Source organism: Crocodylus porosus, unplaced genomic scaffold (genome assembly GCF_001723895.1).
Source record: "Crocodylus porosus isolate Cpor-Errol unplaced genomic scaffold, CroPor_comp1, whole genome shotgun sequence".
Taxonomy (NCBI): domain Eukaryota; kingdom Metazoa; phylum Chordata; order Crocodylia; family Crocodylidae; genus Crocodylus; species Crocodylus porosus.
This window is the reverse complement of record NW_017728886.1, coordinates 179,671,088-179,683,986: the sequence shown is the minus strand read 5'-3', so window position 1 is coordinate 179,683,986 and position 12,899 is coordinate 179,671,088. Positions and strand designations below refer to the sequence as shown.

Here is a 12,899-nt window from a genome sequence, read left to right as displayed (position 1 = left end):
AGCATCCTAACTCAAATGACTGAGATCTTCTTGGCATGCAGGGAAAGGTGCTTATCCAGGTACAAACTGTAATACAGTAATGGCTCTTGCTGCAAGCCACGTATATCACAGTAGCGCTGGCTCAGTGATGCAGAAAGCTTTGTCTTACTCTCATAATCATCTTTGAAAATGAAATCACAATGATGAGGAGTCATGGGGACATCATTTGATCCTTAGCTTGCTATAAGCAAACTCCAAGAACTTCCAAATGCCAAGTTGATACCAAAGAATCCCACGAGCAAGCAAAGAACGGAAAAAAAAACACCTGATAGGATTTTGTGTTATTAGACTTTGAAGTCCAGTTTGAACACCATTTTGGAAGAACATATGAGGTTATTTTTTCCAGCACAAAACACAGCAAGACTCAGGAATCTTAAGTTCATGCCATTTATAATCCAAAGTATGGACAGAGGCAGAAAAGATCAGTGCAGAGACAGAAGAGGATCTTGGAGTCACTACTGATTCTAAGATGAACATGGGCCACCAATGTGGGGACACATTCAGGAAGGCTAACTGCATCTTGTCATGCATCCACAGATGTATCATGAGTAGGTCCAAGGAGGGCCACCCACGTGATCAGGGGGCAGCAGGGCAGGCCCTACAAGGAGAGGCTCAGGGGCCTGAACCTGTTGAGTCTCCACAAGAGAAGGCTGAGGGGGGATCTAGTGGCCACCTATAAACTTGCCAAGGGGGACCAGCAGGCAATGGGAGAGTCCCAGTTCCCCTGAGGAGTACTGGGAGTAACAAGGAATAACGGCCATAAGTTGACAGAGTGGATTCAGGCTAGACATCAGGGGGTGATACTTCACTGTCAGGGTGGCTAGGATCTGGAACCAGCTTCCAAGGGAAGTGGTGCTTGCTCCTACCCTGGGGGTCTTTAAGAGGAGGCTGGACAATCACCTAGCTGGGGTCGTTTGACCCCAGTACTCATGCCCATGGCAGGGGTCAGACTTGATGATCTGCTTAGGTCCCTTCTGACCCTACTAACTATGAAACTATGAAGCTATAAAGATGTTTAAAGTTTAAAAACGATTGCCTGGCAGTGGCAGTAGCATTTCTAGGGAGTCAATCCCTTCTAAACTAGTTTTTTCATTCCATGAGTATTAACAACCCTGTTTTTAAAAATGGTTTTAAAGCTCCACTAATCAATTAAGCTATCCTTTGTTCTGCAGTTCTTGTGACTGTTAGGTGCTCCTAGCAATGAAACTCCTATTTCACAGCCCTGCAGATTGTTTAAACTCATTCCAGTGAAGTTATATTTATTTTTGCTTCAATCTTAAATTGAATAATATAGCCCTAGACCTCTAGTATATTAGGAAAGCTTCTCACTTATTTTAAACTGTGTTGTTTTATATACGTTAATGTTTGTATGTGTTGTTTTGTCTGTGAAGATACGGTGAGGGGAGAGGAAGGGGCAGCAAGGAATAGGAGATACTTTGTTTGCCAGGGCACCCCTTGGAATAACTAGGAACAATGGCCACAAACTGACAGCGGGCAGATTTAGACTAGATATTAGGAAGAACTTCTTTATGGTAAAGGTTACCAGAATCTGGAATAAGCTTCCAAGTGAGGTGGTAGCTTAAAGACCTCCTACCCTGGAGGTCTTTACGAAGAGACTGGACAAACACCTGGCTGGGATCATCTGACCACAGCACTCTTTCCTGCTCAGGGCAGAGGGTCAAACTCGATCATCTACTGAGGTCCCTTCTGACCCTAATAATCTATGAAATCTATGAACCCCTCTTTTCAAAGTTCTAGATCCACCCATGGATATGCCTATTACATTTTAGCAAATAGTTCCCATATTATAATGACTGTTATGAGCTTAAGTACCATGGCATGCAAAAAGGCTGATCTATTTTCAAATTCATGATGACCCATCAGAATCAATCTGCTAAACCATAATGAATACTTTGGAATATAAAAGCATAAGTGGCATCTAATTGATATGCTACTGATACGTTCATGGCCTGTCAATGCAGCTACCAGCAAAAAGAATTTTCATTTTCTCTTCTCTTCATCTTCTTCCCTAACAGTCTCCTGCTTTTTCCTCTGACTCCTCACTTTTCCATATCACTTTTTGCTCACCTAGGTGACCATCTACTTCCTCCACACATTGTCCTTTGATACTTTGCCATAGGTTCAAGTCTCACAAACTGCTTCTTAACGTTTACTGCTCCCTATATTTTTCATCTCAGTCTCTTACTCCTGATATTCCCCCTCAGTCCCTATTCTTCTGCATCTTGTATTCCCTTGTGGCCCTCCCTACCAATCTCACTTTTTGCTCTCCACATTACTTCTTTCTGTGCTGTGTCCTGCATTCCCTTCTGCTCCATTTATTGATTTTTCCATTGTCTTTAGATAGATCCTCAATCCTGAAAATCAGTTTGTGACAGTTGTGCCTCCCTGGGGACATCTATTTGTGGTCCTGCAACACCGATCAAGGGCCAACCACCCACCTTCTCTCCTGCCATGCCTTGTTGTTATTTGCTTGATTGAAAGACCTTAATCAAATGGGAGGCTGCCTATCTTCTGTCTCAGTGCCTGAGGCACTATCTGCGACTTCTCTCCTCCCTGTACACCACAGCCCAAGCCTCGCAGATGTATCTGGTGTTGTTCAGGTCTGTCCTACACTCTGAGCCGCACGGACGCTCTCTGGCTTATCCCTCAACCTGCACCCTCACCGGCGCCCTCTAGCTTGTCTCACAGCCCGCGCCCCTACCAGTGCCCTCTAGCCTGTCCTGCACTGCCCATTTCAGGAATTCTCACCCGTGCCAGCTCCGGGCTCTTCATTGCCCCCTAACGCCGGGGCTTCTCGCTGCCCCCTAACTCTGGGCTCGGGCCAACGCACCCCAAACAAATGCTGCACCCTCTCTGATGCCAGGAACCCCTGTGCTACTGTGGAGTCCCTATGAGGCCTCCTCCAACCCCTAATAGCCTCTCCTGGTCCTCCAGTAAAACCAATAAACACAAGAATACAAAGCCCCCAGGCTACAATATAAAACCTAGACCATCCTGGTCAAAAAGTAAGAATCCATCCCTACCAGAGACAGCAAGAGCACCAGCTCCCAGCAGGAACCAGGGGATGTTCCCACCATCAGAGTTTCTCCCCTTTGTGCTGGCAGAGTTCCTCCTACCTCGGCCGCCGGAGGGAAACTGCCCTCCTGGCCTCCTGCCTGGGCTTAAGAAGGGCTAAGCTCCGCCCCTTCCTGTCTCTGTTTCCCTGGTTGCCTTGGTGACTGGCAGCTGAATCTCCCCCTTCCCGCCACTAGGGGTCTCTCCAAAGTCATTTCTGCTCTCAGTCGCAGGGCACCTGAGAGCTCTGCGACACAGTTCCTTTATTTTGGTTGGATTATCCACATTTTATTCCAGTATATTCCAGAAACTGCTGTGGATTCATTATCTCCTTCAGCCCTTCCTCATAAATCGAATGTGGCTTCCCTTGTTTTCAATGTCCTCTTTATCAGTAGCTTCCTTTTCTTTTGCTTCTGTTTGTTTTAATGTAAAGACCCACAGTTAAAACCCTTTTTATTAGCAACCAAATGTTTATCTTCTTTATGCAAGTCTGACCTGAGGTCTGTAATGATGTTTTGCAGATCCCCTCTCATTAATCTAAGTGAGAAAAAGGTGATTCCAAAAAAGGCAGTATATTTACCTTTGTAAGAACTTGCTGCCTCACCTGATGTTGGCTGCTTGGTTGTAATTATTACAGGGCATAGTTCTATGAATGACTGCTGGTATTAGGCCATGGTCCTATGGGGAAAAATTTGTTTCAAGATTCCCACATTATTTTTCCTGCCCATTTCTGGATATTTACACAGGGCCACTCTGAGTGCTACTAGGGTGCTGGCGTTGGGATTTTCCAGCATTAAAGGCTGTGGGAACAGAGATTTTATTTCATTTAGCCACATTAAATTCTGCTGCATTTAGAAATTCCCCATTCAAACTATTGGCTTTGTTTTGTTTTTAGAAATGTCTTTGCTTGTGTTTTCCCCCAGGCTCAGTCACGTATCCCCTGAGAACTCCGGGGGTGGAAAAAAAAGAAGTAAGATTTCAGGAAATCTCTTCCTTATGGTCCATTTGTCATTTTTGATCTCAAGTACATTTCCAGAAAGAGGAAAACTAAAGTGATCAGCTTGGATATATGTTTTTTCCCCCCATTGTTTATATTGTAGTAAAAGCCTTTTAGACATGACTATTGAGGCAATGACTGTCCAGTGTCTCTCCAAGAAGAGAAAAAAATAGAAGATAATTTTCAGCATGTTTATAAGGTATTTTTAAAAATCTTTTGAACACCTCATAAACGAGAGGTATTTGGTTAAAACCTTGTTCAGTGTTTTGGAAACCTGCAGAACCCCAATAGAAAAGCCACGTGAAACAGCGAAGAATCCAATACCAAAAAAGCAGAGCAAATTCTTGGCTGCTGCATATGCCTTAAGCATCGTTGTTGCCAACAGGACTGGAATTGTTGCTTTTGCCCTAATTGATGCCATTGTCACTGGCTTCTGTACAGCTGGCCCAATTTGTACTTCTCTTGGCAGTACCAATAAGGTTGAGAGTGAAGACAAAATAATTGAAAATCACAATGCAATTCAGATGGTGTGGGTGAGCACTGGGCTGAAGTCTCTCTTGCTCTAGAGCTGGAGGGCTTGTGGGTGGATTTTCAGGCAAATTATGTTGGATGGTACCCTTACAACCACCACAGGACAGCTTCTTGGGCTTTGTAGTCTGCTTCAGCACAGACAAGCCAGATGGCTTAAGCACGGTAGGGCAAGTTCTGGGTGAAGATGGATTGGCAACCTGTAGCCCATGAGGCTTTAGGGACATTTAGTGATGGTCAGATCTAGCTGTGAGCACTCTCCTTGTATGCCCAGAGGGATAAGTGACACTGTGTGATTCTCTTTGTGCCACTGTGGGGGATGAGTTCTGGCTCTGGATGCTCCCTTTATGCAACTATGAAAACAAGCGCTGGTGGCAGGACTCAGACTTGGAATGGATGATTCTGGCTTGCAGCTGGAAATTTGCCTACCTCTAGGAAACTGAGGGTGCCTATACACATTCAGGGAGGCTGCTCCAATGCCCTGTAATTACAGTGTATTGGAGCAGATTCAGTTAATTGAGTCTGCTGGAGCGTGGTAATTGCTAAGCTTCAGCTGACTCCAGTGTCATGTGTATCAGCATCCCTGCACTGAAAAATGCTGGTGAGGGCACTTTAACTAAAGTTCATTCAACAAGCTTTAGTTAAAGTACCCCCACCACCATTTTTCTGTGCGGGGATGTTGATACACTTGATGCTCTGAGCACTGTAATTAGAGCGGTTTTCGGAGCTGCTCTAATTAAAGTTCCCCCCATCCCCCTCCTGAAGCATGTCTGTAAACACCCTGAAAGACCAGAATTTACTTCACCTAAAAGTATTTTAGTTCCTTGAATCCCAGGGGTAGATTCTCTTAAACGTGTCCTCCAGCAAAACAGACATTTATTATGCCAAGAAACTGTCACTGTAACAGCCTCATAAGCAGGAACGTGTTTGAAATATCTCAAAATACTTGTATCAGCATATGAAACAACTCAGGGTTCATCAGAAGATGAATTATTTCATCAAAAGCTTTGTAAAGCAGTTAGCATTGTCTTTACATAGTAAATATAAGTATCTCTCTAACGATTGGGAAAAGGTAGTTATTAAATTCTTATTAAAAAGTCTATGAGGTCCCAGGGGTGCTACACATAGTAAAAATAAACTGCAGAGGGTTAGAGCAACTCCACCTTTTCTATGTCCTCATCCATAGAACTAAATGAATTCAAGCCCCATGTACTGTAGGGGTGTGCAAAGCGGGCCCTATTCAATTCGGATGCAGATTCAGCCCAAATCAGGGACAGTGATTCGATTTGTTGATTCGGATCCCCGTCCCTGATTCAATTTGGCTGAATCCGAAGATTTGATGCTGATTCGACATCAGTGATTCGGACATAGACGCAGCTTTAAAAGTTTTTTCTACATACCTTGAAGTAGCAGGCGTGGCTCATGATCGCTGAGATGGTGGGGCACTTGGAATGTCCCACAGGAGTGTTCAGGGTCCTTGAAGTGGACCTGGTCTGCCAGGAAGCACATTGGACCCCCCCCTCCCCCCCGTGCTTCCCTGGTTCAGTGATCAGCCACAAGAGGACCCTGGGTATCCCCTCAACCCAGGAGGCACCAGTCACCAAGCCAAGGGGGGAACGGGCGGGGGGGCACACCATGCTCCCTGGTGGACCCAGAAGTGCTCTGGATCTACTGCCAAGCACACTGGGGAGCTTCCCATGCTTCTGTGGGACACTCCATGCACCACAGCATCACAGCAATCACGAGCCCCTGCTACCTAGAGGTATGTAGAAAAAACATTTAAAGCTGTTTCTATGTCCAAATTGCTGAATCTTTCTAAATCTCTCTGAATCGGTCTGGAGGGTTCAATTCGATTCGGAGAGATTAAAGGGTCTCCTGATTCAATATAGATTCCGAGATTTGGCCACCAAAACAGGCTGAATCTCTGCCGAATCAAATCAGGGACCGAAGCTTCGCACAGCCCTAATGTACTGCTACTTCAGTTATTACAATCAGCAGTCCTGACTCAGGTGTGTAGAGCATACAACTAGAAGTAAATATATTCATATATATATTTACACACAAGCATTCAAAGTAGCTGGTAACAGAAGCTGATAACTCAATAGCTCTGAAAGTTAGTGACTAATTTTCAGACTGATTAAGACTAAAACAAGTGATTTTAGATTAAAGGAAGTTATATGTAAATTTGCAAACTTTGATTAAAATATTCCCAGTAGTGACAATATCATATAAACATTCCAGATACAAACTACTAAAGCAAAGAAATTACATTGGCTCCTTTATCTTAAAAAAGCATTACATACAGGATTTACTCTCTCCTTCTAAAGTCCGTGTACAATGAAAAATTAAAAGTTCTTAAACAGGTCTAGACCGTCTAATATGCTAGTTCAAAAATCCTCTTTAAGTCTTATATATAGTTTGTAGAGTCAATGCATTACATGAAAGTACTGATTTTATTTGAGTTCAGTGAATCAAAAGGAAGAATTTAACCCAGAGGATTATGGAGAAGCTGCAGTCAAATTCAGGTTGAGGTTTGCTTTCCATTATAATCCAGACTTTGTTTTCCATCCCAAATCTTATTTGGGATCTTGTCACTACTGGGGTGTTTTAATCAAAATCTAAAAATTTAAGTATAAGAACTTTGCGCTTTAAGTTTGCCATATTTTATCAGAAGACAATTTCTCTTTTGTATTTCAGGGAATTCTAGCAAGTTATGCAATATAGATAAATATGTTTGTTACTTTTTAGAAAATTAAAAACTGCCTGTCCTGGAAACCTCAACATAATTTTATTTGATAAACTCTGATGGGATTTGAGAAGATGCCCAATGAGGTCATTTATAAAGCAAAGTGATTTTCTAGCCCTTTTCTTTTTGAAGAAAATCTTCAAACAAACTTATCATTTCTGAACTGAATTAGGAAAAACTACACCCCACCTTTACTCTCATCCACCAGTCTTACTAGCAGTGATCTTGCTTAGACTCCTACCAGCCACCAGAGTATCTTACTCTGTTACTTACTGATAATGGCTTAGAATCAACTGTATTTTGGAAGTTTTTAGCTACCAGGGACAGTTTAGCAGTGACAAGAAGAGAAAACATTTATGTTTCTCCCATCATAGGTGAGTCAGCTTGAATGCATTTAAATGAGTTAATTTTTAAAGTACTCAGTGATGGTCCAGGAAATGTGCAAGAGGCAAGAATTTTTGCAAGTGATCTTTTATTGGACCAACTGCATGGCTGGGATTGATATAGGCAAGCTTTTGGGTATCATGGTACCCTTTTCTGAGAAACTTGAGAAAAGGGTACTGTGATACCCAAAGGCTTAATTTTAAAAGTTGGTCATTACTGTTGCCACAGATTCTGGGAGAAACAGTGGGATATATTTAAAGATCTTATAAATGGATTACAATGACAATATTTGTCTGGTAAAATGATGAATGTTTATCAATGAAAGACAGACATACATACATTTAGAGTAAAATAAACAGTATCTTTCTCAGCTATTTGCTGGTAACAGGCTTTCAGATTCAAAACAACCATCTAAATAGTAGTGGGCAAAACACAGCAACTAATGAAGTTTTGCACTACCGTTATTTTTGTAAATGTTACATTAAACTTTCAGAAATATTTCAGGCTAGATGCCCAACTGTGGTGACCTTGCACGCAGAGCAGATGTAAAACATGGAGATGGTGACTCCAGAGCTCCCAGACAAACATTTATTGCACAGTGGCATGCAATCTCAGGGGAATGGACTCTGTTTCAGATGGTCCCTTCCAGTCCCATGTTCCTGTAAGTTCCTAATGGAAGCTCTAGTTTATATCAGTTGGAACGGCTTCATCAAACAATGGATATATCTACACCTAAAAAAGGACAGAGTATCAGACACATTGATTCAGACAATCTAAGGGTATGTCTACACAGCAAACAGAACATGAGATGCAACATGTGCTAGTATATATGTACTAGCTTCTTTTAGCTAGTCTAGGTAAAAAGAGTAGTGCAACATAAAGGCATGGAATTTGGTAGCCATTCAAATACAGTCCCCTGAGAGACGTTGGGCATGTGCTGTTCATGAAGGCTTGTGCCATTCTGTCTTCATTGCTATAATTACCTTAGCTGCTAGAGGGTTTGTTGGCACGTGTTTCAATCATACCTTCAATTTGCCCTACAGACATACCCATGGATTGACAGGAACAGCATGTCTTGGCCTCTGACCTGTTTGTTCACGTCCGACATACCCATATGACCATGGGTGAGTTGGGAGGGGCCTAAAGGGAAACTGCTGACCACACCTTTTAAGAGACCTCTAAGTCTCCTCAGCTTTAACTTGTTCAAGCTGTCGGATTATTTTTTTTCCAGAAAAGAATTTAAAAAAATACTTTATGATCTTGTTTAATTTCTTCTAAATAATAGATAAATACTTTTGCAAAATTAAAGATATAAATAGACAGATTCAGTTTGATATTAGTTCTTTCACAGCCGGATGAGGTGGTTAAGACAAAGGAGTAGATCAGGTACATCTACAAAAACACAGCACCTGCCTACCCAGAAGCTTCTGGTACAATCCTCTGAACTCCATCGAGGTTGATCAAATAACTATAAGAAAAGTATAGCTGCAAGAGACCTCAGGAGGTCATCTAGACCAACCTCCTGCTCAAGGCAGATTCAAGGCAGTTTAAATTATCCAGGAAAAGTGTTTGCCTAACTTGGTCTTAAAAACTTCTGAGGGAGTTTCTATAACCTCTCCAGGCAGTCTGTTCCAATGCTTAATCATCCTCATAGCTAGAAAGCTCTTCCTAACATCCAACCTAAACTTCCCTTGTTGAAAGACAAGACCATTTCTTGTCCTGCTCCTTGAAGCCACAGAAAATAGTCAAGAGGATCACAGTCACTTAGGGTAGAATCTATGTGTCTCCAGGTCTGCCCATACTGGCAATGCTTTGTGTAAGCCAAGACTTGCTGTTAGCAGTCCCCCAGGAATGGAAAAGAGTTACCTATTGGTCACCCGATAAATTTGGTGGCCACACCTGCATGAGACAGTCCAAGATTTTGTCTGTTCCTACAATTTTTGCACCTGGACCCAAAGACCCATACAGAAACCTAGCGGGTTCCTCCAGCCTCTTCCTGTTTCTTCCCAGCCATGGTGTGGTAGTTCACTAGCCTTTACTGTAGAGATGCCCAAATCTAACAGCTACTCCACAATCCCGATGATGACAGATCGGTTAGCCAAAATGAACCACTTCATGCCATGCACAGGTCTTCCCTCAGCCAAAGATACTGCCCAATTATGGTTGGATCACATGGTTCACCTTCATGATCTCCCAGACTATATAACCTCCAATCATGGACCCCAGTTTGTTTCCTAACATTGGCATGAGGCCCTGCACCTGCTGGGAGTCCATGCCCAAGTCTCATCCACATACCATCCACAAACAAATGCTTAAGTAGAGAGAACAAATCAGATTCTAGAGCAGTACCTCTAGTGCCACTTCAATTTCCAACAGAATAACTTGGCTTCCCTGCTAGTACTCAGAGAGTTTACCTACAACAACTCCTCAACTGGATGCCAACAAGTCTTCAACTGGACAGATGCCTCAACTGGACAGATGCCATCCTTTGCCAATTATGTGTTCCACCCCCACATACACCCCACTCTGCTCATCACCTCTTATAAACCTACAGCTATGGACTGGGTACAACACAGGCAGAAGATCTAAAAAGAACTAAAAACCTGTTTCAAAAAGGCAAAAGAAATATACCAACTACATGAGGACCATATGAAGTTCAACGTCGAGAAATGTAAAGTGCTCCACCTGGGGACAAACAATCCCCTGCATACTTACAGTCTTGGCAATGCCAACCTGACCAGCACTACGAATGAGAGGGACCTGGGGTTAATAACTGACCACAGTATGAACATGAGCCGGAAGTGCAACACTGTAGCTAGCAGGGCGAACAATACCCTGGCATGCATCAATCGATGCATCTCCAGCAAACCCAACAAAGTGATTCTCCCACTCTTCTCAGCACTGGTGAAGCTGCAGCTGGAGTACTGCATCCAGTTCTGGGTGCCACACTTTTAACAAGGATGTGGTAAAACTTGAGAGAGACCTGAGAAGGGCCACCCAGATGATTAGAGATTTGTGTGGCAAGCCATATGAGGAAATGCTGAGGTACCTGGGACTCTTCAGCCTGGAAAAAAGAAGGCTGAGAGGGGACTTGGTAGCAGCCTACCACTACATCAGAGGCATACATCCAGGACTCAGAGAACAACTGTTCATTAGGGCACCCTTGGGGAAAACTAGGAGTAATGATCACAAACTCCTGGAAGACCATTTCAGGCTCAACGTTAGGAAAAATTACTTCACAACTAGGGTGTCCAGACTGGAATAAGCTCCCTCCAGAGGTGGTACAATTGCCTACCCTGGAAATCTTCAAAAGGACACCGGATGGTCACCTTGTTGGGGTCACCTGACTCCAGTTGTCTTTCCTGCTTGGTGCAAGGGGCTGGACCCGATGATCTTCCAAGGTCCTTTCCAGACTTACAATTTATGAAACTATGAACTTCAGCATAGTTTCATAAATTGTTAATAGTTACTGCTTCCTCAGTAGGACAGAAGGTATGGCTGTCAGCAGAACACCTCTGCACCCACTGATCCTTACAGGTACATCAGCTCCTTCCATAACACCTGATAAATTAATCCAGTCACCTTTGAACTACAATTCCCACCAAATACTGAGTATCTATCTGGTATTTAACATGCCCCTATTGAAGCTGGATGTGGAAAACTCACCCCCCCCACAAATATCAACCTTCTTTACCACCCATAATGGTTCATGGCCAAGAAGAGTGCTTATAAGGACCACTCAGGAAAGCCTGATGAGCACCCCTAGAAGGTTTGGGGGAAGGGAGGCAGCAATGTCAAGCTGTGACCTTGAACTTGGGGCACTGGCCTGCCTGGTTTGCCCCTTTCTCAGGGAAGACATAGGTAGGCAGAACCCTCCATCTGGGCCTACCTATACACTCACTCCTTGCCACCAGAGTGGCCAGCCAAGGTCAGCTGACTCTTTACCACTTCCAATATAAATCCCTGACCTGAAAGAGGAAGTGTTTTGGCAACAAGGCTCAAACTTGTACCTAGTGTGTTGTTTTGGCTGGTACATGAATGACTTGTGCTCCTGGCAGCTAGGGGGCATGGTGGCGGGAGCGCGGTGGTGGTGGTGGTAAGTGGGGCTGGCATCAGCAGTGGTGGCCAGCAGGGATTTGCATTACAACAAAGAATATAGATATCTGTTTGCTTGTGCTGCCATAATTTTGTTTATGGTGGCATAAAGTGACATGCAACAGACCTGCCTTCCAACAGACCTACCTTCCTCTTGATACTTTGCCTCAGAACAAGCGTATGTCTCTTCTATATATAAGGCAACACCACCACCTTTTTTCTGTCACCCATCCTTCCTTATACCATCCATTACAGTATTCTAGTCACATGAACTATTTCACCAAGTCTCAGTCAACCCAATATTATCATATTTTTGTGATTATACTAGGACTTCCAGATTTTTCCTGTTTAGTCCCCATGCCTCTCACATTATTTTATAATCACCTTGGATGACTAGCCAATTGTCCCGTTACTTTTCCTGACAGCATTGTTAATATTCCCCATATTGTCTTTTTTTCCCTGGACTTTTGTCTGGGTCTCTTTTAGATTGCTTGTGCTCTCTCTCCCTCTCTCTCTAAATTGCATGTGAAATTTAGGCCACAATTAGTGAGCCACTTCCACTATACAAATGCTCACTTCTGCTGGAACTAGTAGATAGTACCAATGTATTTTCTATCTATTTCTTAAAGAAGCTAAATAACCTCCTTCATATGTAGGTATAGAATGTGTAGTGTCAAATGGAAAAACTGAAGACAGACAGAATAAGTCATGAATCTTCTATTACCTCTATCTTCAAAATGAAGAACTTTCAAAGAAGACATTTCAGATATACAAAATTTGAATTTACCGGCAATGAATGAAGTCAGGAACAGGGTTGTGCTGGCTGAATGATGCTGCATCTAGGTTCATGCAAATTTCCACATTATCCCCAGCCATGATTCGCACAGCAGCTTTATTTTCATCCTCAAATGTTTGTCTTTGCAAGGATGCACACAGCAGCAACATGAAATCATCTAGAGAGACAAAGATGCTGTAAGCTCACATTTCCAGTGCAGAATACTTTTGAGAATATGCCATAATGTAATTATTGCACAG

At 43.1% G+C, this 12,899-nt stretch overlaps 1 protein-coding gene across 3 annotated transcripts in view; it reads right to left on the bottom strand.

Moving 5' to 3' along the window:
- Positions 1-12,899, bottom strand: part of PIEZO2 (piezo type mechanosensitive ion channel component 2) — a 498,844-nt gene that overhangs the window by 82,105 nt on the left and 403,840 nt on the right. For all 3 annotated transcript variants that reach the window (XM_019545872.1, XM_019545881.1, XM_019545888.1), the window contains one exon: positions 12,652-12,817. In XM_019545872.1, the coding sequence (XP_019401417.1) occupies positions 12,652-12,817 (166 nt within the window). The remainder of the gene's footprint in view (positions 1-12,651; positions 12,818-12,899) is intronic.